This window comes from Neolamprologus brichardi, chromosome 11 (genome assembly GCF_056152115.1).
Source record: "Neolamprologus brichardi isolate AB-2024 chromosome 11, ASM5615211v1, whole genome shotgun sequence".
Taxonomy (NCBI): domain Eukaryota; kingdom Metazoa; phylum Chordata; class Actinopteri; order Cichliformes; family Cichlidae; genus Neolamprologus; species Neolamprologus brichardi.
The window spans coordinates 21,901,280-21,928,173 of NC_142114.1; the positions used below are offsets into that span (position 1 = coordinate 21,901,280).

The 26,894-nt window shown below is 39.7% G+C and overlaps 2 protein-coding genes across 3 annotated transcripts in view; one reads left to right on the plus strand and one right to left on the minus strand.

Moving 5' to 3' along the window:
- The window catches only part of LOC102787069 (mannosyl-oligosaccharide 1,2-alpha-mannosidase IA), a 192,029-nt gene that overhangs the window by 33,087 nt on the left and 132,048 nt on the right, over positions 1–26,894 (minus strand). The window lies entirely within an intron of this gene.
- On the plus strand, positions 9,749–11,646 carry LOC148100551 (E3 SUMO-protein ligase ZBED1-like). Its single transcript, XM_087847799.1, has 2 exons — positions 9,749–10,815; positions 10,977–11,646. Exons 1-2 carry the CDS (start codon positions 9,749–9,751, stop codon positions 11,644–11,646), a joined length of 1,737 nt encoding a protein of 578 aa, XP_087703925.1.

Consider the following 26,894-nt stretch of genomic DNA (forward strand, 5'->3'; position numbering starts at 1 on the left):
AGAACAGAACAAAAGGCAGCCAAAATCAAAATGGTAAATGGTCTGTATTTGTATAGTGCTTTATTAATCCCTAAGGACCCCAAAGCACTTTACACATCCAGTCATCCACTGGTGATGGCAAGCTACATTGTAGCCACAGCTGCCCTGGGGCGCACTGACAGAGGCAAGGCTGCCGGACACTGGCGACACTGGGCCCTCTGACCACCACCAGTAGGCAACGGGTAAAGTGTCTTGCCCAAGGACACAACGACCGAGACTGTCCAAGCCGGGGCTCAAACTGGCAACCTTCCGATTACAAGGCGAACTCCCAACTCTTGAGCTACGATCGCCCCATTCTTTATCCAGAAGAAACTTTGAATGTCCTTCAAGAAGCCTGAAGACTACTTAAAGATGATGCTTTGTTCAGTGAAAAGACTGAATCCATTTGAATTATACACACTTTGCCTTGTATATTGTATGTATGTTTTAATAAATCTCTGCACCCATTTCCCATTTTCCTACCAAAATATAAAGAAATGAGGGGTGGCTTGAGACTTTTGCACTTTTACTGTATCTAGCCGTTCATTTTATTTATTAATTTAATATGTTAATTTGAATAATTTATATACATATACACCCTGCAACTCACATAGATGATTTATATCTGGGGAGCGATGTATATGTGGCCATATTTGAAGGCTGCTACTACTTTTTATTCTGAACAACAACAATTACAATAGACTGGAGCCATAGGCCAATTTATATGCACTGTTCACATATGTCTCCAAACCCTCCCAAAATAGGTCACCGCAGCCTAAAAGACAAGCGTAAAACATTTGTACTCAACTACAGGCTGACAGCACCAGACCAAAGGCTAAACTGCAGCAGATAAACGCTGTCCATCATGTCTGGAAGAATGAGTGCAATGCATTTGTCTTCCGTAAAACTTGAGCTTCACTCGAGACTAGCAGAGGCAATGTCTGTTCAATAAGGAATACAATACAATACAACTTTATTTGTGTAGCACGTTTAAAAAACCAGCGGTACACCAAAGTGCTTTACAATAAAATACAACAATTAAATAAAAGACTATTAACAAAGTACCACATATGTCATCAGGTTGAGGGCACTAATTATACAGCAATAAAAGGGAATATAAGAACAAAGTTACTAAGAACAGATATAGCTAAAGTATAAAGTACAGGCAAAAGCACGGTCACCCCTAGATTTAAGTCTAGATCTAGGCTGAGCCAAGAGTAATTGGGCTGAAGACCCGAGGGCTCACCCAGGGACATATAGACTAAGAAGATTGACAAGATAACGAGGGGCTAAATTATTTATAATTTTAAAGGTGCGCAACAATATTTGAAATTCAATGCGATATTTTATGGGTAACCAATGCAAATCAATAAGAACAGGGGTGATAGAGGCATGCTTTCTAGTGCCAGTCAGGAGGCGAGCCGCAGCATTTTGGATGAGCTGGAGTCTATGAAGGACAGCGGAGTGAAGACCAAAGTAGAGAGAATTACAGTAATCCAATCTACAGGGTGGGCCATTTATATGGATACACCGTAATAACATGGGAATGGTTGGTGATATTAAAGTCCTGTTTGTGGCACATTAGTATATGTGAGGGGTGGTGACCATGGTGGCCATTTAGAAGTCGAACATCTTGGATACAACTTTTGTTTTTTCAATAGGAAGAGGGCCATGTGACACATCAAACTTATTGGTAATGTCACAAGAAAAACAATGGTGTGCTTGGTTTCAATGTAACTTTATTCTTTCATGAGTTATTTACAAGTTTCTCTTTGTTCACAGCCATTGACATGTCGAAGAGGTTAACACGTGAGGAGCGGATCGAAACTGTGTTGATATCTGGTGAACACAGTAACCGGGTCATTGCAGCAGATTTCAATGCAAGACACCCTACGAGACCACCCATCTCCCATGCTACAGTTAGCAAACTGCTTGCTAAGTTTCGTGAAACTGGTTCAGTGTTGGATTCGCCAAAATGTGGACGCAAAAAAACTGTCACTAATGAAGAAACATCAGTGGCTGTCCTACCTTCATTCAGCAAGAGCCCACAGCGTAGTACTCGCCGCATGTCACTGGAGAGTGGCATTAGTCGAACATCCCTACGGCGGATATTAGCTACTCACAAATGGCATCCTTACAAACTCCAGCTACTGCAGCATCTCAACGAGGATGACCCAGATCGGCGCATAGAATTTGCAGAATGGGCAAAACAAAACAAATTTCCGTTTTCTTTTCATTCAGGATAAGGGAATTGCCTGAAAGCCATTCTCTGACTTCTCTCATGCACTCGAGGAAGCAGTGCAACGAAGGAGCAATGTCGTCATCTAATTGAAAATATATTTGTATATCATCGGCATAGAGGTGATAAGAAATGTTATATTTTTCAAAGATTAAGCCTAGGGGGAGATAGGAATGGTAAACAGCAGTATAGGAAAGAGGAAACACTGCAAGGCTCTGACGGTGAATTCAACAGGTGTACTCCAAGGGGGTCAGGTGTGTATGCGGTGTGAGTATAACTGCTGGGAAAATCCGAGGCCTTTTGTCTTCAAGTGATTTTTTTTTCAATAGTTTTCTTCATATTGGAAAAAAAAACCCAAAGTAAAACATAGAACATGTTTTACAAAAAAAAAAAACTGAGTAAAAAAGTGAAATTACTATGAATGTCTATCCATATAAAAATGTCAACTTTATAAAGAAATAAACATTTGACTCATGGAGGAACAACAATAACAAATGGACATTTTGCTGTCAGCAAAAGATTATGTCTGATATTCAAGAATGAGGATTGATGTATTACAATGTTGTTTTTCAGCTACTTCTAGTCAATTAATGACTCAGCCACTTGTCATTAATTGCAACATCGGTGCGGCGGTGTCATTACAGCCGCACCGATGTTGCTGGAGGACTTCGATAGCGTGCCGCGATCAGTAAAAATGCAGTTCATCTTTTTTTAAGTGACAGGGCTAATGAGTGGTGTAGCAGGCAGAAGCACTGATATGGAAACAGCTCATTAAAGGTGTGTCTACAGCCACAAGTGGAAATGAGGCCAGTAAATGTGCGATGATTGATGCATGAAAAAGAAGCATTTGTTTGCCTAACCCTGATGTTCTGTTAAAAAGTAGGCAAAAGCAAATTTCCATCTTGAGTAAAACAGAATTATAAAACTCTGAAAGCTTTAGGGAAGGAGGAGAGAGTAAAAGCACACAGAGAGAAATAGTTAGGCCTCAATCAGTAGAGACCATATCTGTCTGCAAGGCCAGAGAAACTTTATGTCCGTTGAGCCAGGAAGGGATTGAACTACCAGCTCTGCTTTACCATGTGATTCCCAACAACCAACAATCTTGCTACTATTCAGCAAAGCAGCCCTGCTGTTTGAGAGGACCATTACTGTAATTCAGCCCAGTGTAGAAATGTGCACACACACACACACAAAAAAAGACAGACAGTGATGGGAGATGTAACCTTGACAGGGCAACGCTGAGGCAGAACAACACCAGGCGGCCACTCAGCTGAGGGACAGCTGTTGATCGCATCAGGAGGTCCTCAATCGATAAGCCGGCATAACAACACTGAACTCCAAAAGGGTTCTTGTGTGCTTGAGTACTTGTGCGTGCATTGGCAGGATTTGTCACATCTGAGTGTCAGTGCTGCTGCGTATCAGTGGTTGGCCCTGCGTCGAAGCTCAGATGTTTAAATGCTATTTATCGGTGCATGGAAAACAATCAGTTTAACTCCGCGCTACATTACAAACTATTTGCCTTTTTTGTAGCAATTCCTGAAGGACGATCTGATGTGTGTCAGTGAGGGTAAGCTATGTTTTACCCTACCGGGGTAACAAACCTAAACGACAGATATGCTTATTTACACAGCGGCCAAGTTTGTGCATTGTGAAAGTCAACCTGGCATGGTGATTTCATTTTCCCAAGCCAAGGTCAGCTGTAATCAAGGGAGAGCTTTGTGCAGAGTGGCATTCGTTAATGGCCCAGCCCAGTCGGGACATCCAGGCTATGTTGGGACAAGTCACAGGTTCTGTCACCCTGAATGAGCCAGTTGTCCACATTGAGGCGGAGAGAGCAGGCTGCTGGTCAGCTTGTATTAATTTCAGAGGGAAGCAGGAACTTGCTGTGTCCACAGTGGTGACAATAACAGAGCCAAGGTGTCTCTTGCGAAGGCATGCTGTCACTCCCGCCACAGTAATGTCCACACAGGAGCCTTAACATTTCTTTCTTCCCTTTTCCTTTCTTTCTCTTCAGCAGCACCTGGCACTAGTACAGCTCATTTCAGAGAGTAGCAGCATGTGAGAAGAGCTTGCCTGTCTTTGTAGGAGTATGACTGAAAGAGCACGAGAGAGAAAAAGCAGGATCGTTGGTGGTTGGCAGCTCCTCTGTGCTCCCATTTTGAGGTGGCAAACGTGTCACATTGTGAGGGCCGCTACCTGCTTGGCAGCTGTGAACCCTCTCCCTGCAGCTCTGTTTGTCACTTGCCTTCTCTTTCCCTCTTTGTCTTTGCCTCTCAGTAGGACTCCTTAGACCACTGATCTACCAATTTGCCATTGCCTCAAACATCCCAATTAGCAGACACACACAGAAGCAACTTAACTGCTCACTCCAACTTAAAAAGTCAGAATATAAAACATTGGAGAGGCCATTAGATGTCTGAATTCAGTCAAGTGTGCAGAGGAGAGAAGCTGTTTTTACCTGTGGATGGCAATTAAAGCGGCTTTAGTGTCTGGCAATGACTGTACCTGAGTGCTCTGCTTTGCAATCCAAGCTTAATTATATAAAAAGAAACACATTCTCATGTTCTTGATTGGCATTTTTTCCCCTCACATCTCAGTCTCAGTCTTTGTCCTCTTAGTACATACGCAAGTGTGTATGTATAGAACAGCTTAGTACAGATCGGATATTTCCTTTTGTTCTATTCATTCCCCCAAATCCACACCGCCACCATTTATTAGCAGTATTAGATTACATTTACTAATTCCCTGAAACATTTGAGTACAGGGTTGATGGACTTTTAAGATTCATTTAGATTCTATTTAAGAATCAAATATATTGCACCACATTTATAATAAATCTAGACACTAGGTTGCAGATTATACCAGGGACACTCTATCCCACAATCTTTTTTGTAAAGCGGCAGATCACTATTTTCCTTTTCAGTCACTTAATGTTCAACCCGAATCTTTATCTTTCTTGATGAGAGAGAACACAGCCGCTGTCATTTTGAATATTAAGCCTTTCAAAATCTCATTTCATGCTCTTTAAGCATTTCAGGTGTGTTCATAATGTTTTGTCCCAGTTGTAAAAAAATTTTTTTTTCAAATTACCAACAGCATCCGATAAACAAAGGTCAGCAGTTCAACTCCTGATTGTGACATATCTAGACTGTCACTGTGTTTTTGGTTTTCTCTTCTTTTTTTTTGCCTGTCCCAATTACTAAATTAGTCCGATGCCCTTAGATTACACCCGACAAGCTGACGAGTAGTTTTTTTATGTTTATTTTTGAAACTTAGAAGCCATAAAACATGACAAAAACATTACAACAAAGTCAACTTTTAAGAATTAAATGTTTTTCTGCAGTCTGCCTTATGCTGCAATCACACCAGAGAAAACAGTGGTTGAAGACTCTGGCACAACCAAAATTATTGTGACAATGTGCGATGAACTTACAATCTTGTTGCTTTTGAAAATGGTTCCTTTGAAGATGGGAATGAGGCCTGCAATCACTCACAGTCAGCTGCTGTTTTCAAAGCGACTTTGGTCCATCAGGAAGGCAAAAAAACAGCAGTGATACAGAGTCAGGCTCTATCAGTTTGCAATTAAATAAGGTTAACTTGGCAATCTGTTTGTAATATTATGGCAATTAATAGTTTTCCATATGAATCATTTTATGTATGTCGTGCATTAAAAATAATCATTGATGTATTCATTATATTAGTTTATGTTAGCTCATTATTGATCTTTGAGGCTGAAGTTTGACCAACAAGTTTCAGTCCATGCAATATTCCTTTTTGAGAATACTTGTTAGGACAAAGAGTCACAGTAGAGTACAAATTGGTGGTTGCAGTGTGATGCAGGATGGAGACCAGTTGCAAGTAGTTGTAGTGAACAACTAGTCACTGCAGAGCTGTTGCTGTCTTCAAACACAGAAATCCAAATTATCTTCTTAGAGTACAAATCCAGCCAGAACCTTACAGATCTGAAATAGACAAAAAAAAAATCCTCCACAAATGGCAATGTAGCTGCTGCAGGTTGGCAATTTAGCTAAAAAAAAAAAGGGCACAGGGATTTGGTAACCTTGCTTTAAGAGTCTAACCAGGATACAACCAAGATGGCAACCAGATGATGCAATGCAGATGAGTTTTAGTCATCAGCACAGATAGACTCAGATCGAGTGCAAAATGTTAACAATTAGTCTGTGTTTTTAAATTATTACCTTTGTTAATCTGAGTGAGTCAGGCTGTGATTGTTTGGAGACCGGTTGCCACCCACAGCCAGACCTGTGCAGTCACCTTGCAACTGAAAGTGGCTGGTCAGCTTGCTTTGCAAGAAGTCACTGCAGCTATTTGCAACTTGTCTCCAACAGCAAAACAAAAAAACAAAAAAACAAACACTCAATGCAATCACTGGACAACCACCGACTTTTCTTACTCACAGAAAGGTTTTTTTTTGACTCTGTGACTCAGCCACTATTCTATGTTTTAACATATATGCTTCACCACTGTTTTCAAGAGTGGGCATTGCATGAATTCACTGAGACTAACTGCTACTACTGCGACTTCAACAGTAAAAAGTAAATGAACATAAACATATATAACAATACAACCTTTTTTTTCCCTTTTTTAACACAGGATTCTTTCAAAAAATAATTAATATGTAAAAGAATTCTGTGGCACTGGCAGATTATCTGACTACATGTTGTTGCCAACTCACCACATGGCGTGTCACACCTGAAAAGCCACAGTAGTGAGAGGTAGGGTCAAAAGTTTAGGAACTAGAGAAACATGGGAGCCCCTCCCCCTCCCTTAGCGTAATACCGTGAGCCAATGCCAAACTCCATGTCCGTGCTCCGTGGGTTGAATGTGAGGATATAGATGGTGCCAAAACACTGTTTGGCAGAAAAAGAAAGCAGTTGCCAGCCCCACTATACTGGCACTAAGCCTAGTCACTGCAAGCTTTTGCCAGTTTCAGACAGATTCTCTGCTTTGAAGCTGTGAGGACATTTTCTCCCCATGAACGTCTGACAGGCAAATCAAGCATGTTCCCCCCACTGAGTTACAGTGCAGGTTAACTTGATCAATGCAATCACAGAGCTGGCAACAAAGCATACTCAGATGAGGTTCATTAAGGCCCAAATTAGTATGCAATTTCAATGGGGAGCACCGTGATTGGGTCTGATTGATATGATTATGAGCAGAGTGTTTGTGCAGCCACAGCTTTTAGAGAGTTGGTTGTTAAAAAAAAAACAACACATTTTTTTGATGAAGAGAAAAGAAAAGAGGAAGTCTTGACCTGATGTGGGAGTGAAGAGCTGAGCAAAGGTCACCATGTGTTCAATTTTTGGCTGTAATGAAATGTCGTGCTAGCCACAATTGGCTCAATCTCATCCACCAAAAACTGTTTGGACGATGGAAGAGGAATTGGCGGCAAATGAGCTCAAGGGGAGCAGAAACAGTGTGGAGGAATTGGCCGCAGAGAATTGACACGTTCTGGATTCACTTGAGGCAATGATGTGGAAGAAGCAGATGGAGTCGGGCAGAACAGCAGCGACGTTCCCTGTTGTCTCTGGGACGTAATTACAGGTTAATGAAATGATCATGTCTGAGATTGGCGTTTTACACATTTAACTTTTTAATCTGAGCGTAACGGTACAATCTTTTACCACAGAGAGTTGGATAATGATTCAAATGGACATGAAAGATGCTTTTTATCTTTTTATCAGCTCAGTTTTCTTATGCTTCTCTTACAGATTCCCTTTAAGTTTCCCATTTCATCAATCAGTTAATCAACCCTTCACAATAATCTTATGCTGAATGGAAAAAGTAAGTGCAGACACATTTAATGCCTGCCACATTCTTTCATATGCTGTGAAGACATCACAACAAATATGACCCGTCTCTCCGCCTCTAGTTCCCTTAATTTGGTACAATTGTCTGTCTTCAGGGTTGCCATGGATACAGGTGGACCAGGGGTTACAGTGAAAAAAAGAAAGAAAGAAAAAAAGAGGACAAGGCGGGACCCGAACTCATTTTCACTCTACTTTTCACATTTTGATAATTAGATCATGCAAATTTCAAGCATAAGCACATTTGGGAATAACAATGACTGTTATTCTTTGCTACAGTAATTACAATAAAAAAAAGAAGTCAATTTTAAATTAGATGTGCAAGCAATCATACAATTATGGCTTCAAAGCAGACAGACTACAGAAAGTGTATTGGCTTTACTGAAGAGTTTTAGGATAAAATATTTTTTTTCAACATATTAAAAATGTCAGGATTTGATTCAATTTAGCAGCTGACCCAGCTAATACGCTGCCAAACACTTCTTCCTGCTCGGTGAATTCATTATTTTCGTCTCAATGGGAACATCGGACTGACACCTGCCATCTTAAGCTGCAGGCGCATCACATCAGGTGCAACGTTATTCACTGCAAGAGCAGATCTATACTGTATTTCTGCAGCTCTTTAAGAGGCAGTAAAAGTTAGAAAATGAGGATAAAGTCAAACTTTGTGTCAGGATAATCAACCATGTATGAAAATCATTTTATCTGTCACTTAATATCATCTTCTGATAGGCCCCGAAATTATGTGCAGCACAAAAACGACCTCGAACGTACAGCCAGAGTCAGAGAGCTATTTTCAGCAAAAAAGAACAAGGAGTCCTGCAACAGCTGGTACGGCACCCATCGAGTCTCAACATCACAGAGTCAGTCTAGGAATGCATGAAGAACTAGAGGTAGTTCAGACAGCCCAAAGCCACAGAAGAATTATGGAAAGTTTTCCAAGATGTTTGGAAAAACCTGCCTGTGTGAAACTTGGAAAAACTTGAAAAAGAATTGGTGCTGTTTAAAAAGGCAAAGAAAGCCTTCATCTTCTCCGCTAAAGCCATTTATAATATCTCAACAATAATTTGAATCACTGAATCAGACATTTGTGAAAAAGAACCTCAAGAATCTAAGTTTTATCGGGCTATTTGTCTTTGTGCTTAGCTTACTTCAAAACGTCTTCAAACTTGAAAGCCTTCCAGCTTTGATGCTGCTGCCTTGATCACATTTGTTTTACCGAAACAGGGTTCCAACCTTTAATATTAGCATTTTCCAGCTTTGTTGGTGTAATTTTCCAAAGAGCTTCGCTATTCTGTGACATCACATGGGTAAATTATTGATTACAATGTGAGTGACCCCTCTGCCTATGCATAATCTACTGACCCATCAGCTGACATGAGGTAGAAAACATATACTTCTCTTTCCTCACTTTTGCTGCGGTGATTATTGTTCAGATATCTTGTTTCAGATTATTTTCTTTTTTAACTGGATAAAAAAAAACCCTAATTAATAGACGATTAAGAATATTTGATTTTATAGTGCTTCACCTTGAACATTTTAGTATGATCACATAATTGGGCAAAATTATATATATATATACACACACACATACATATATATATATATATATATATATATATATATATATATATATATATTGCGTGTATATATACACGCAATCATGGACGAGGGCGGACTTTTGGGTGGAAAGTTTCTCTTTAAGAAGTTGCCTGATGGCTTGTTGGACAAAACGAGAGTTAGGTGCACAATTTGCAAAGCTGAATTCAAGTACCACAGAAGCAGTTCATCATTGGCGTATCACCTGAGAGCAAAACACCCAACTGAATCCACCTCTACGGGACCTTGCCAGTCTACGCTTCAGGAGTATGGTGCTCGTGGACGAATAACAAAAACTGTGAGAGAAAAATTAACCAATTCCTTGGTTGTTTGGATAGCTAAAAACTGCCGACCAGTCAGCATAGTAGAAGATGATGGACTGAGAGAAGTCATTCGCGCTGCATCAGGAGATGAGTGTTACAATCTGCCCTCGGGAGGAACCATTGTGTCGAGACTGCACACTTTGTATGGGGACCAGAGGGCTCAGCAGTGCAGCAAGCTTGTGCAAGTAAGGAACGTCGCTCTCACCGGAGACCACTGGACTTCGGTGAACAACGATAATTACTTGGGGGTCATGGCACATTTTATTGATAACGACTGGACTATGCAATCGTTTGCACTAACAGTGAGTAAAACTGAAGAGAGACACTATGCTGAGGCGTGTGCTGACCATTTTCTGAATGTTGCAAACGAATGGAAAATCAAGGACAAGGTAACCACGCTTGGCACCGACAGTGCTCGTAACATGGTTGCAGCCGCCAGACTACTTCCATTTGAACACATGCCCTGCATGGCCCACATTCTGCAAAGAACGGTCACAGTTTCTCTTAATGACAGCGCATTTGAAAGGGCTCTGGCCAAATGTCGCAAGATTGTTGGACATTTTAAGCATAGTCCAGCAAACGCTCAGGAATTAAAGGCACAGCAAGCTGCACATGGACATCAAACAGAACCGCTTGTTCAGGACGTTCCAACAAGATGGAACTCCACCCTAGAGATGATCATGCGGATCCAGAGAAACAAATCTGGGCTGACCACCATCCTGACTCAACAAAACAGCAAGGTGACCATGTTGACTGACCAGGAGCTTGACAGACTGCAAAAGCTGGAGGAACTACTGGGACTTTGCAGGTAAATCATTTTGTTTCTCATGATTGTGTGTCTATCTTTGCGTTCTAGCTTTGTTTTCAAGTATGTTCTCCACCTTCAACTCTGTGTATTTTCATATGTGGTATTTATGTTTGTCTCTGTGTGATTAATAGAAAAACACAGACTTGATCTTTCTATTGCAGATATGTTACCGAACTGCTGGGGGGAGAGCGGTATGTCTCCTGTTCCATGGTGTTGCCAGCCTTGTGTCATTTGTTCAGGATTATAGAGCCCTCAGATGATGACTCAGTCTACATTTTGAGGTTTAAGAAGGTTTTTACCACAGACCTAGCTCAGCGGAGAGACAGCAGCAATCTCACATGGCTGAAGATCGCTACTGCCCTTGATCCCAGGTTTAAAGACCTTAAATGCCTTTCCAAAGATGAAAGAAGAGAGGTGTGGGCATCAGTACATGACCTTCTGATGTCAGAGACGGATGCACACCAACCATCTGCTCAGACAACAGAGGAACCCTCACCAAAGAAGAGCAAGATGTCCATCTGCTTGCTGGGTTATCCTGATTCAGATACAGAGGAAGATGCTATAGACTGCTGTCTGAATCTGTACAAAGCAGAGCCCAAAATTGACATAGGAGAGTGTCCACTACAGTGGTGGTTAAAGAGAGAAGGAGCACATGCCAGGCTGGCACCTATTGCACGCAAGTACCTGTCAACCCCTGCAACCACAGTGCCTTGTGAGAGATTATTCTCACTCTCAGGTCACATCATTCAAAAGAAGCGTGCTTCTTTGTCATCAGACAATGTAAACAGAATAGTCTGCCTCAGTAACTGGCTGAGTGCAAAGAAGGACTAAGCCAGATCGCTCCTTTGAAGTGAAAAATGTTCAACATTCTGGGTTTTCAGCCATGTCTTTTTGTGTTTTAAATCTTGAGTTTTGTGCACCCTTTATTGTTATGATATTCACTTTAACCTGTAGGCCTGGGTTCGGTCACTGTTGATGGCCTTAAAGGTTTTTTGAAGTTTTCACTGTGTTAAAGATTGATAAAAACTATTAAAATTCTCTTTGAATTTCAGCATACATTCTTTGTGTTTATTCTGCCTTTACTTCATTGTGTTGCATAAATGTCTGTTACAATCTTAAAATATAAAGAATAAAAAAAATGTAATTGGAGCCAGGCTATTAATCAAGTAATTGCGATTAATCGCAATTAATAACAGAAAATTGTGAGATGAATGAAGCCTTTGTTAATGTGAACTATTCAGAAGGATTTGTCTTAATTTGCCCTTCTATGAGAAAAAAAGAGCAAGAAGTCAGTCTGTTCTTTTGATTGTTTAAAATAGTGCCACATCTAAAAAGATTCACATAATTATCTACCTGAATACACCTCAAGACTTAAGCTGTGAAGCATATGGAGCTTTTATAAAGGACTGCAAGTCTTTGAGTTCAAAGCTGCAGGAACTCAAATGCATTTTTTAAACTACCTGCTACCAGATCAGATTTACATTTAGCAGGTAGGGAAATGTGATGGACCTGAGACCACTTGCACAAAAAGGTAGGAAGAATGACTCAAAAGTATATTTCGTATCAACGTTCTATTTTTAACAATGACTGAAATCAGTTCTTTATTCCACACCTGTCAGACAAAGAGGAAAAGCAGTCAGGTAGCTGTAATGAAAGACAAGACAACTGATTTTTCCCTCCTTTCTCCTTCGATGAGGCCCTTTTTCACAGAAGTGTGTGTGTGTGTGTATGTGTGTGTATTCCTGTCATTGTATTTTATATTGGCTTGTCAGTACGTGCATCAGCCTGCCTAAATCTGGGCTCTCACACACTGAGGTCTCATTCGTTTGTACCTTATTTGTACCCACTAAATGTGACATCTACCACCTGGTTACTGTCACCAGGTGATAAAATACCTTCCTGCAAAGATGGCAGTTGTCCTACTTTCCAGAAAAGACCACTTCTGGCCATTCAGCAGAGTTAATACCTGATCTGCACACCTCTCCATGTGGGAAAAAGCCCAGAGCTGTGGGGGCTTAAGCCTGCATGCATATTAATCAATGTATCAAACTCTTTTCACCCCTGCCTGCTCTGTAATCCTGTTTCTAACCCACTCAGAGTAATGGGTCCACCAGAGAATGTGGATATGACATATTTTTAAAAAGTCACCATTAATCTTCACATTTAAACTACAAGAGAAAGAAGGAAGCCAAATATAACCTGATATCAATGCCACACATGTCCTTAAGTTTGTTAGAAGAAAAAGTGTTCTGTTAATTAAAAGAAAAATAGTGGTTTTTAAAAGATTCTTAACAGAAACAAGAACAGCTATTTCCCTTTTTTAACCTGAAAACTACCTATGAAATATTCGTGTGCAAAGTCCACAACTCCCAGCTGGAGAAGGCAGGTTATACTGGGGAGCTCCCTGTGGAAAAAGACCAGGCTGATGATCCATATGAGGGAAGATTAGACAGACTGAGCAAAGGATAACAAGATTAAGGATTAATGAGGGCGGTGTAAGAATTTACCAAGCATTTCCACATGAGAACCAAATAAATACAGCACACGTCTCAGAGCTGAGCGTGATAAGTGTTTGTATTAGCATATGGAGATAACATGCAACAGTTCTTGCAGTTGAATGCACTGCATATGGTATATGTATCAAATAAAAATGATGAGTGTATGGACACAACAACAACAACAGCTTCATGAAATGCAACAGCCTAACAATCATATGATTGTTGGGTTTTTCACTGTATCTATTATTGTACGATCTACTGTACAATATAAAGCGCCTTGAGGCGACTATTGTTGTGATTTGGCGCTATATAAATAAAATTGAATTGAATGATACTATTAACATTTACTGATTTCAGTTTTTCATATATGAGCACCATATACTTATCTGATTTATAACAGCAGTAAAAACACAGCAAATATCTAGTAGTATAGTAGTTATAATAAGTCTATAAGTCTAATAGTTATAGACTGCTGGATGAACAAAACATGGACACTGACAAACTGCAAAACATTTTCACTTATTTGACATTTAATTTCTGATTAATCAATCGATATAATCCTTAGATCCATCTGTAAGAAAATAATCTCAGTTTGCTTTACCCACATTTGACAGTATTTCTTTGCCCTGCAATTCTCTTAATCTGCTGCTTATTTTTTCGAGATTAATCTTCTGGATCTTAAAATGTCAAAAGGGTGAAAAAGGCCTTTTGTAAGCCTGAGGCTGATGTGTTCAAATGCTGTTTTGTCATGCCACCCCAACCTTTCACGGCAGATGGCTGCCCCTCCTTGAGCCTGGTGCTGCCGGAGGTTTCTTCCTGTTAAAAGAGAGTTCTTCCTGCCAAAGTGCTTGCTCATAGGGGGTCATATGATGTTGGGTTTTTCTCTGTATGTATTATTGTAGGGTCTACCTTACAATATAAAGCGTTTTGTGTGGTGCTGTATGAATAAAATTGAATTACTGTCAGTCTAAAACAACGATATGCACTTTACTGTCACACTGTTAAAGGAAACTCCCGAGCCCTCAATCCCCGAGAAGCTGAAACTGATGTAATTTGGGGATTTTTCAAGAAAGAGTGGCTAACGATTCATTTAGAAGTACGAAGTAGCTGTAAGTTAAAACTTCAGTCGTTCAGCTGATCAATTTATCGACTACACAACAAGAACGTAAACAACGGCATTGGAAAGTTGCACAATTAGCATCACTCTTACATGACAAGCTTTATAATTGCAGTGCAGCCGGTTTGCGATTTGAGTGTTTTCTTTTTTCACACCTGTGTAACAGAGCATGCAGCAGCTTGTGTGAGTATGTGTACCAGTAAATGTGAAACTGCAAATTGCTGTAAAAACATGTGTACTCTACCCTTCAAGCATCGACTGGAATTATAAAGCACAGTGTGACCACACAGATATTGTATTTCCTGCATGACTAGGCAGACAAACTACAGTGCAGGCTCAGACATTGGGTTGTGACTGATGTGTGACTTCTTTTCCCCCAAGACCCACCCAGTGGCTGTTGCAAAGAAGAGTTGTGAAACACTCAGGATTGCTTTTTTTAAGCATGTTTTTTCCTAGGGAGAACTTTTTTTTTCCCTCTCTCTTTTTTGCCTTCAAAGCGCGGCCTGTGCTTTGCCATAACTAACTGTGTTCTCTGACTTGAATCAGCCCACTCACAGAGATGATGCCTACTGGTGCACACAGACTGATCCTAATACAAGCTGCATGTAAACAGCAGTATCGGTGAGCCACATGTCCACTGATGGTCATGCCTGGCCCAGTCACAGCCTGCATCACGGCACTGTGAGTATTAAAAGCAATCTTCCTCTTCTTTTGGCTGCTCCCTTTAGAGGTTACCACAGCAGAAAATCTGGCTTCATCTCACCCTGTCTCTAGCATTCACTCACCACGATCATGACTATTCCTGTTTTCCTCCTGCCTGGCAGCTCAATCATCAACGGTCCTCGTCCAATACACTGTATCCACCATCTCAACCTGAGCTGTCCCTCTGACATACTCATGGAACAGAAAACTTTAATAAATACCAGTGAGATTCATTAGCTGATAAAAAAGGACTGAGTGAACAATATTTCATTTACATATTGAAAGTGGGCTATAATTTATCATTAGCTTCCATCTGTGCATCTTTGAAAAAGCCGATTTTCTGTTTGAGTAGTTTTGCTTCTTCAGCTATGAGGGACCATGAACTCAGATTGAAGAGATATTGAAAGGAAGTTATTGGAGGCAGGCCGCCAATTGGGTCTGCCCAGCTTATTTACCATGGTGTGATTTGTAGTGCACTATGTATAATTGTGAATTGCCTGCAGAAGCACAGAAAAGATTGGGAGACCAACTGAGAGACCTGTCATTCAAGCACTGAGACGTATGGAGTTCCACAGCAAAAGGCGTGCTGTGAACACGCTCTTCCACCGGCCCAAGGGGACACTTGTTCCTCAGACGCACAGTGAAGCATATCTACCTCAGGCGGAGTTTGTGAACTGACTCCTGCATTCCAGGGCAATCTAACTTGGTGTGCAGCTAAGAGCCAAACCATTCCTGGAGAATACAAAAGGAAGGGGGAGAAAGGGAGAAGCCATGCATTCAGCTGGCAGAGAAATAGAGTATTGCTACTACCAAGATAAAGAAGATAAAGCTGAGTGCAGGAAAAGGGACAAAAATAAGATAACAACAGAAAAATAAGGAGCCAAAAGTAAAGTTTGAGCAAGTTGTGAGTTAATGCTTCAAGGCAACTTTGTAGAAACTCTGTATCATATTATTTATTTTAAAGAGTAAATTATTACTGCACCTCTGAGGAACCGGTGTCTGGACACGTCCTTCTGACTGAAGGCTGAAGGACGTTTCTGCAGCAGCGAGACGTGGCTCCATTACCCGCACAGCAAGCAAAAGGACATGTACTGCAGCCATAATGGTACATTTAAGTCAGGAGAGGGCTATTTGTTAGTGCGGAAGAGCGAGGCTCAGCAGGCCCAACCGTGACGCCCATTCATCCTCCCCAATCATCAGCTCAGAAGGGAGCACTTCCAGTCCTATGCTTGTATACTTATAAAGATGCCCGGCCGGTTAGTCAAAAGTGTTCCACTAAATATGAAGAAAGAGACAGATTATCTCTGCCTGGGATCGAGATAATGCTCGTTTTTTGGTTTTATAATGGATGTGGATGGGTGTTAAATCTATACGCACCTGTGCAGCATATGTGTTAATGTGTGTGGATTGACTCACACAAGCCTATCTGTGGTGAAGATGTTAAGACAATAATTTACCCGAGCTGTTACACAGACATAGAGGTTCCTCGAGGAAAGAAATGAGGATGATAAATAATTGAATTTCCCCAGGCGGTGAATGGGGAGTCTTTTTTTTTTTCATTATTTATCATCTAATTGATTACTGCTTGTAGGCTTTCTAACTTGTCCCACAATTAATGTGCTGCTTTTTTATGTCCTTAATTAATGGCCAGAGCAGCTTCATGAAAAACACACAGTCAATTACATGTGAAATTGAAAGCCTGTGCCATACTGCAGTGCTGGGGATGGCAAGGAGACATTAATCAGCCAAAATGAAATTCTGTGAGACAGATTTAGTCTTCTGCACCAAATTGGACTATTTTTCAAACTGTTGTCATTCTGCCCCTGTGGCAATATTGCAGCTCAAGTTTTCCTCTTGACCTAAAATACTCTTTGAATCAACTTGGCTGTCAACAATCTTTGCAGTTTTGCTCTGACTTGTTTATTCCAAAAGTGCAACCATCCTGTCCTCTGCTTGGGCTCCTGCTGGTGACATGGTTTTCATGTGTGTGGGACATCATATTCAATGTGCTGCACCTGCCATATTTGCTTTGTGTACAAACAAAACATGTATGCACACAAGCGCAAAGATGTGCAAACTCACACTGGCACACGCGTTTTTCTCTCTAGCTCATGTTTAGAGAGGATGCCACCCAAACCAAATCCAAGGGGGTCTCGGTTTGAAGGAAAAGCATTTATGGCCAACACTGTCTGAATTCAAAATACCTTCTTGGCAGGATGAGCCGGAGCATGTGAAAAACAAATAGTATCAATTCAGATTTCATTGTTTTCCATTTCTTTTTCAGCCTGAGAAAGAACAATAGGCATGTCCCCTGGCAGAACTCAGCTTGGCTACTGGCCTTTTTAAAATTATTTGTATTTTTTTAGAAATAAAAATGGATCTACTGGCTTCTGTACATATCGACAGCTCACTTCGAATTTACAAAAATCTGAATGTCAAATGAAAATATGAAGTTAAAGAAATCAACCCTCCCAGAGTCCACAAATCTACAGTTTACTCCTTTAAATTGCCTCCCTTTATTTGACCTTACACTGAAAAAATGTAGTAAATAAAAATGCCGTTTCTGCATGCATCACTAAATCTCTACAGCGACAAATCAGCCACCAGTCTCACCAGGCACAGATCTCCATTTCCAGGACGATATTGATTAGAGTCAAAGCTGCCAGGATCAATAGTTTCACTGTTAAAAGCCAGCTCGTTGACCCCTAAATAATACTGCATAATGGACTGGGGCGGTAATGAAGCCCATCTTACTTAATTCACATATTTTGTCTCTTAGGCCTGAAAAACATCAGAAAGTACAAAGAACAAAGTTAAAACGTCATTTTACATTTCTGTTTGTCTGCCATCATTTAAAGTGCTTTTTGAAAACTTGAAAATTTTGTCGAGATGTCTTCAGTTCCCCCTCAGAGGCACAGATGAGGCTCTTTTTCTGCTTTAATTGCTGATGGACAGAGAGGAGCACTGAAGCCTGTAAAATAAAGCCCCTAGGCAGCTGTGAGCTATGCAAGGACTCAACGAAAAGGCCTGAATACCACAAGGCTGACATCATTAAGAGTAGCCTAATGATCCCCTGGATTTGATTTGTTTGCCCTGTGTCACACTTTAAAACAAAAAACACCCAAATTTCAGGGCTTCTGTTGACGTTTGGGCTCATTTGGACCTTTGCCAAAGCCATCCAAGTCTGAATCCAATTACTCCAGCCAGAATGTTATGTATTGCTAAAAAAAGACTAATTGCAGAGCTTTTACAGAAAGAAAACTATCATACTGGCTTATGAAAAAGTGGGGACACATCAAGAAAAGAACCTTATGTTTTTCCTTTCAGCCTAAAAGAAAAAAAAAGATGTCTTCGTCTTCTTAATCATATAATAATTCAAGCAGTCACAGAAATGTATCCTATAAGCTCAGTCTGGCCGCAGGCCTCGAAAACAAGCTGCTAGCTTATTGTTGACTGACAGATTTATTCAGTGAAAGAGTTATTATTAGCTGACTGTACAGCACCCAAACAAATATTAAATAAGCTGCATGCTCTGTTGCATATAATATTTCAACAAGGTAATGCAAGATATGTGAGCTGCTGGTTATGGGATGTTGTTCTTACCCAGCGTCTCTTAATTCCATAATAAAACTGAAAGGTGTAAGAGCACAGCTGAGCACAGTTATTTTAACTCTGCACAAATGGGATTAGGTGTTTGTACACAGAGCAGAATAGGGGTTTGGGAATAGGGAGCTTTCCTTTCGCGGCTAAGCCTGCGGCGGGGACTACGGAGCACGGCAGGTTACTGTGCGATTATGATGATCCACTTTGATCTGAGGAAATAAAATTTCTTCCAAGACCACTTTTCTGCTCTTCAGCAAGAAGGGGGACAAACAGATAAAATGCACATGGAGCCACACTGCTCATACACAAGCAGCAGAACTCACACGTATGTGAAGATTACACAAGCACGCAGGTGCCATTTGTGGCTCATTTGCACTTTACTAATATATTTGCCTGATTTCAGTATTAAAACAATTGCAGTGTCAGAATTATGAAGTACCATTTTACATTGTATATAATGTCTATTGATTTTATTGTTTATTTTAATATTTTAATATTTGTGTACAGCGCTTTGTGATTGTCTGTCTGTGAAAAGCACTTAATAAATAAAGTTTACTTACTTTACTTACTTACCACACTCTGTATAAATTGATTATAGAATATTCCTTAATTTGTAAATATTTTCAGAGAGAAATGAGTATGATATTCAGTGAAATGTTTAGGAAATGTATGACTTTGAAGTTCAATGAAAAGGTCCAAGTCTTTTCTCGAAGGCCTGAAATTTGCTCCAAACTTTACCTATTTCAGGAATAGTAGAACATACTAAATAGGACAGCTAGAATACATACATTTGTTCATCTGGACGTTTCAGAATGCAACACCCAGATGAACACAGCACTGCGAAAGACAAGCAGACAGACAGCATACAGACACACAGTCAAGTAGCTGATGTTCAAAACACTAAACAACACTTTCAGGAATTTTGACAGATAATTGAAGCTTCTGTTTCAACAATGTTACAGTATTAAGCAGTTATCATCAATGTTAACCTGGCCTGTGCAAGCCTTAAAGTTTAACTATTAGCAACTAGCTAAAGTAGTAGCTAGTAGTTTTAGCTGTTAAAAAACCTAACTAGGCAGCAATTTTGACCAGTTCTGCTAGTCTGTAATGTAGGCAGCGATCATTAACAGGAGAACACAAATGTCAACATCAGTGATACTGGCTCTGTAAAACTGTAACTTGGTAAAGCAGTATAATGAGTTCAATGAAGTAATTAGCATACTAGACGTGAACATGCTGCTTATGCTAACATCTTGCTCTTTCTTCAAACCAACAGCAAAAATAGACTCTGTGCATGAGAAAATGCTAACTTCCTGGTTTGAGACCGGATGTAGGGTTGTACATTCCGGTAGCTCAAAAATCATGTCCAAAACTCGAAAATGGAAAGATCGCGTTAAGTTACAAAGAGCAGAAGGTGGGAACACTCACCACTGTTGTGTCATAAAGAAATCTAATGATCAATTTTGACGTTTAAAGAGTTTAGATCGATCAGTTGTTTACATCACTCAACACAAGCAGAACTGCATTACAAAATCAGAAGACACATCGTCCACATTCAGAAGCACATCTCTGTATAGTGACTGGTCTTATGATTTAAACAGGCAAATGTTCAGCATTCAAACTACAGGTGAAGAATAGTCAAACCAGATGTTTCCCCCGTTATGTCGATATCAGCTAGTCAAGTACACACCTACACAGCATGTTAACAAACTGTGAAAAAAAGCCACACAAAAAATGAATGATTGCTGCTAAGGGTTTGTTGTGACTTACCTTCAAAATTACAGTGGTCCCTCGCTATAACGCGGTTCACCTTTCACCTTGCTGTTTCGCAGATTTTTTAGTGCAAGTTTGCATGCTTATTTTTTTTTTTTACATCACATTGTGTCCTGCGTCCTGATCGCTGCAGACGACGTCTCTCCTGTACAGTACAGAAGCGATCACTGCTAGTGATCACATCGATCACTAGCAGTGTGACTCTGCGATAAACGAGGGACAGCTGTTTACAGATACTGAGAAATATAACATTTGAATCCCTTTTCTCTTTTGCTCTGAGGCGTGGGGGAAAAAATATTGACAAGTCGATGAACATCATTTACAGATATATTGGGTAAATGCCCACGACATCTAGAAAAATGTAAATCGCCACTTGATTCATTCATTTGCTTAACTTGTTTTGGACCGTAAACAAGGCGCGAATAGGACACCGGAAACTAAGCTCCCCACAGGAGTTTCCGCACTGGAAGTAGCATATGCTAACGTGCACATAGTCTATACCTCTGTCACTAAAGCCAAAAGTAATTCCATTAACCCTTTAAGACCTACCATAGAACTAAGACCTACCATAGAACCAAGTCCGCCAGAGCTTATATTATATTTTTACATGCTGTAGTGCCATTTTTGGGAGCATTTCAAGTTGCTATACATCAACACAACAATTATAACCCAGATTTTAATAATATGTATGCATTAAGTGCATAGTAATTACATAAATTGCAAAAAGGTGCAATAACCTACAAAAAAAATTGAAAATCGTTTTTGTTTTTTTAACATATATTTCTAGTTAGAGAAAATTAAGAGATTTATCCCTCAAAACTGTAAATACAAAAAAGTTGCACAAAATAGTTTCCCACCACAGGAAATTTATTTTGAGTGTCTTCATAGTTTTATTTTTGAAATACACAAATTTTTATATACTGCAAGAAAAACAAAAATAAATATTATAGCGCAAATTTGCAAAAAAAAAAAAGCAGCATATGCATCAAAATAAACTATTTCCAGCAGTGCAATATGTGTCCTAAGCATCCCAGAAACGACACAGAAAGTCATAAAGTCAAAGATAACTTTTAAAAACACCAGTATAGGCTCATGAGGCCCTGATGGTAAAACACTACATTTCCGGCAAAGGTGTTTCTGGAATATTATGTTTGTGTTGCTGCAAGCGCTTTTTATGCAGTTTTTGCAAAGCTATATGTGGAAGGAAACCGTGACCTAGGACAAGCTGATGGCATAAGATGTAAGTACATCTCCTCCGGTTTCATATGCAAAAAATTTTTTTGCGCTAGCTTACATGGTTGCAGTGCTACCGGGATTTAAAAATAGTTACGCAAAACAGAGCGTGCCTGCTCCGATCGGTTTTAAAGGGTTAACAAGTGTTTAAAATTTTGAGTGACTAAGTAAAAGTGACTAAATACACAATACTTTGCCCTAAAAGGCACATGAATCCATATACAGTAGCTGTTGAGATATATTTTAGACTGGATCCAAGGGCTCACATTGTTAAATATATACCAGAAACAGATGTTCTGGATTTAAATTTAGTTCATGTAGGTAAGTGCCATGTAGCATGAAAAAGGTAAAAGAAACTATATTTTTTATCCAATCCACATACTGTATTCTCTTAAACAAAGGGAACCATTAGTCTTTTACATAAGCACCATACATCCACAAAATATATCCACTCCATATGCAATTCCCACACCTGCACTGGATACCCATATATCTGATATTTCAACCACACTTCATCTTCCCATATTTCCTTGCCTCTCAGCATAGCTTATGTAAGAGGCAGCCAGTATGATGGGGTGGGGGGGTGGAAAGACACTAACCTTCAACTGGCAAAAGACAACCATGTTTGTCCCTCAAGGATGGCTGAAAAGTGATCCTCCCAATGCATATTTCTGGTAAAAAAATAAAGCACTCTCTGGACTGCTCTGTCTCAAATTTATTCAATTGGATTCCTGCATAGAGTAAATATCTTGGGTGTGGGGTGGTTTACCTGCCACATATTTATCTCTGCTACAACCTAACTCTTTGCAATGGTATGCAGGGTCACAGCAGGAAGGCTGATGCAAGTCTTGTTGCTGGCTGTTGCTGTGGGTGATGGCAGAGAACTGAAAGGAGCAGGCAGACACAAAGGCCCGTGATTGACTGCTTAGGCTCAAACACAGAGAACATTTTCCACAATCAGACTTGAGCAGCATGAATGCTGAACTTTTTTTCCGATTCAGAGAAAAATTGCTGCTTTGGTGTGTTTGAACATTGTTTTTAAAAGACGTCCAAGCGATACCGGAGCGTGCCAGAACCGTAATACCATCGCGGCTCAAAACGAAGAGAGGGAATAGTACGAGATATCATTTGTGCAACAAAGTAAAAAACAGCTACCCCAAGACAACTACAGTAGGTAACTGATGTGCTTCTATAAAGAATTAATTCAGATCACATCTGTGAATCAGTGGCACACAGTTCAAAGCACATCTTCAATGCACCAGGGTGCAGGTGGGTACGGCCCAGCTTCTGCCATTTGGGAAATATTGTGGCCGGAAGCAAACAGTGCAATTGCAGCGTGGTTAGAAATGATGTGAAATAAGGACAAAACATCAGCAGAAGGTATTGTGAGGCCTGGCAGTCATGACTAAGCAAATTACCTCTTTTCTGTTCTTTTAATAGTGGAGTGTTTTATATCACAGCCCTCTGATGTCCCTGAGTGATGCAGAACCACCAGTGACTATCATAAATTATATTAGCTTAAATGGGAGGTTTGATGTTGTTCTACTGCAAAGGGAAATGTTTAATGTTAGGCACAGGTGCTTATTTAACAGACCTTAAAATCCAAATGAGAAGGAAGTCTGCTTTCAATTAAAAATCTATAGTGGATAAAACTGATAAATTCACCAATAACACTGGATGGGGACATGTAACTATATTGCTGCTACTGCTACCATATGCTATCCTCAGCTACACAATGTTTCACCTTGTAATGGAGTTATGTTAGGTTACAGGAAGCTGTGAAAATGTGCAGAATTTGATAGAAGACACAATAAAATTGTTGAAAGTTGGGAAAATATTGGGATTACAGTTAAATAATGTTTTTGTCTTCAGTCAGGACCATAGTGTTTCTTTAACGGCATGAAAGCAATCTAATCTATTCATACTGAAGCTTCTCTAAACAACAATTAAGTATATTAAGAATAATAATTATTTGAAAAATATATTTGTGTTGGTATAAAACACAATTCAACTATTTCTTTACTTTTATACCAAAAATGCAAACATGTGCTGCTGCAAAGTATCCATAACTCAAAAGTTTGAGTTATCTTTCTCGAAATTTCAAGTTCTTTTCTCAAAATCTGACTTATTACTCAAAATTTTGACAAACATAACTAAAAATTTCAAGTTAGCGCTGCCAATCAGTGAATTACATAATTTTCTTGTTACCCGGAAGGATATGGCGCAGAGGAATGCGCACTCAAAACCGGATCGTGAGCTACCAATGGTTAGCAACAAATTGGCGCTTTCCAGAGTACGTTTGCTGATAGTAACGCCATGTGATTCAGCGAATAACACAAGGATTTCATCATTTGTGAAGCCATGCTGAAAATACTCAGCAATTTGTGCATTCATGACTGGCTGCAATACTGGTAGCTTAGCTGTAGCATTTGTAGCTGAGGGCTTCAGCTTCCGGGTAACAAGGAAATGACGTCATTCACGCAGATTACTGATTGGCAGCGCTAACTCAAAATTTCAAGTTATTAACTCAAAATTTTGAGAAAGATAACTCGAAATTCACTTGTCAACATCAGGCAACATTTGTCTGAGCCAAATTGGCCAACATATCAACACCAAACAGTTTAAGAGCTTTTCAGCAATTAGTGTTCATGCAATGGCTGTTATTATGGAGGATAACACTCGACTGCACCATGGAAAGAGGGCAGCACAAACACAAATACCAGCAATCCTGTTTTACCTCCTACTTTAGGATAGTTAAGCTTATACATTGTTACAAGAAATAACCGATGTGCCCGTCATGTAGACAAAATTACTAATAATGCACCATAACAAGACTGTAAATATTCAAAAGGCTTGAATATTTATCAAAAGTACCAATGTCAAGTTTCAAAATATTTGCCTACCAGAAAAATATCAATTATTTAAAAAAAAGAAATGAAAGAAATCTTAATGTAAGCTGTTTAAATTCAGCTGCATACCCCCAAGCAAATGTCTGGGGAGTCAGAAATTTTCTGGAGGCGCTGTAACAATGAGTTTCAGAGAGGAAGGGAGAGGTGTACGCAGGCAGCACATCTACAGAGAGAGAGATCATTTTCATATTTCTTCTGCATGTAAGTTTTGATAGGTTGGTTATGAATATTTATTTGTTGTGCATGATCTTCTCGTGCAGGTGAGAAAAGTTCGAATCACTCAGTCTGAGAGACAACTGCACTGCTAATCTACACATTACATGACAGCAAGTTCCCCCAGACAATTAATGATGCTGAGACGGGGATACAAACAGAGAAACATAATTAGACTGTCATCGCTGACAGTATTTACAATTTATTGCATTTTTTCCAAGTGTGATGTGTGTGATGTTTATATTGTCTTTATGGCAGTGCTCTCGAGTGATATGACCCAAAAATAAACCAATTTTCAGCGACATAAGTGGGTCACCCAAATCAGAACGAAAACATGGACAGATGCAAACACCATACCCCTCATCAGCGCATCCAAAAACACATGCCGCGAGGACTTTAAATAGAAACCCACAGGCCGAAGACAAACACTAAAGTTTGTGAACCTGAGCAGAGAAAAATCTCAGCCTGAACTGTCACAGTAACTCAGTGTTCAGCTCCAATGTTCCAGAGCAGAAAAGGTTAGATTTGCGGCTCTTGCATGTTCTCCAAAAGTTCAAAAACAGTTCCTCTGCATTGAAGTCCTTGACTGGTTACAGGCATGAATGTGATTGACCCAGAATAAAAGTAAGACGGGACCAAGATAAGAAAATACTTTTTTTCCCCCTCAGTGAAAGAAAACCACAGCAGCGTGTTTCAGAAAACATGTCTCGATATCAGTCGCTGTGTACCGTTTGCAGAAAGTTTATTTTTAAAATAAATACCACGACCTTCATTTGTTGGCTTGATAAGATTTGGCTGCATTAAAAAGGGATTCATAATGTGGCTGCGACCAATGATTGTAATTTCAGACTTCTAATTTTTATTTCTCTACAACAACAAAATATATATATATATATATATATATATATATATATATATAAACTGTAATATTATGTCACTTTAAAACTGTTTTACGTGCTTGTTCTTAATCTTCCCTATTTTCCCCCTTTAATATTTAATCTCTTCCATATCGATCTGTATTTCTTTAGCCACCATTCTGTATCTGTTATGTACTAAACATAAACAGGACATTTATAATTCACCTCCCTCAGATGAATGAGACACACTGGACTGTTGTAGTACAGAGAGGCTGGCAGCTGTCTGTCACTTCATGCAACAGAGTTCTGCTTCTTTTAACAACATGAGAACTGCAGCTGGAAACTCCGTGAGACGGAGAAAAAACTAAGATGGACTGTCATTGGCCAAATGACTGTGAGTGTGGATTGATTTTTTGACAGCATTAGATTTGCATCCATTGTTTAGACCAACACCTTAAAGGCCAGTCCGTGAAAATATTGTCGGACATAAACCGATCCGTGGCGCACGCAAAAAAAGGTTGGGGACCGCTGGTTTAGACGATTATTAAACCAACTGCATTATACTCTTAAAGCACAAAGAACTCTGTTATGTTTGAAAAGCAAAGCAATTATTATTATTATTTTTTTTTTTTTTAAAATGATGAATCACAACTTTTATGGTCACAGAAAGGAGGGGGGGGCCAGTGTCCGGCAGCCTCGCCTCTGTCAGTGCGCCCCAGGGTGGCTGTGGCTACAACGTAGCTTGCCATCACCAGTGTGTGAATGTGTGTGTGAATGGGTGGATGATAGGTTGTGTAAAGCGCTTTGGGGTCCTTAGGGACTAGAAAAGCGCTATACAAATACAGGCCATTTACCAATTGATTGCTTTCCTTTGGAAAAAACAACTTTGTATTATTATTTTATATTATTACGGGTAAAGTAATTACCCGTAATTACCTTTAAATTCAACAAAAGTTCTCGACTTTTTATTCTACATAACTTGTATGTAGAATACTGATTACTTAACTTTTGAGTGCATTTAATGACAAAATTAAGTCAAAGAGCTTTTTACTTCTATATCAGAGACTTATAAAAACTAGTGGATATTTAAATACTTTCTGTGATGTCTAAACATGCTGCATTTTGTTTGCAATGTTTGGAATCTCCTCAAAGCCATCCCAAAGATGATCACTTT

What these genes read in the sequence shown, in the direction of transcription:
- LOC148100551 (XM_087847799.1), top strand. Translation starts at nt 9,749, where the DNA reads ATGGACGAGGGCGGACTTTTGGGTGGAAAGTTTCTCTTTAAGAAGTTG. An exon ending in GAACTACTGGGACTTTGCAG is followed by an intron (nt 10,816 to 10,976) that starts GTAAATCATTTT and finishes TTTCTATTGCAG; the next exon opens with ATATGTTACCGAACTGCTGG.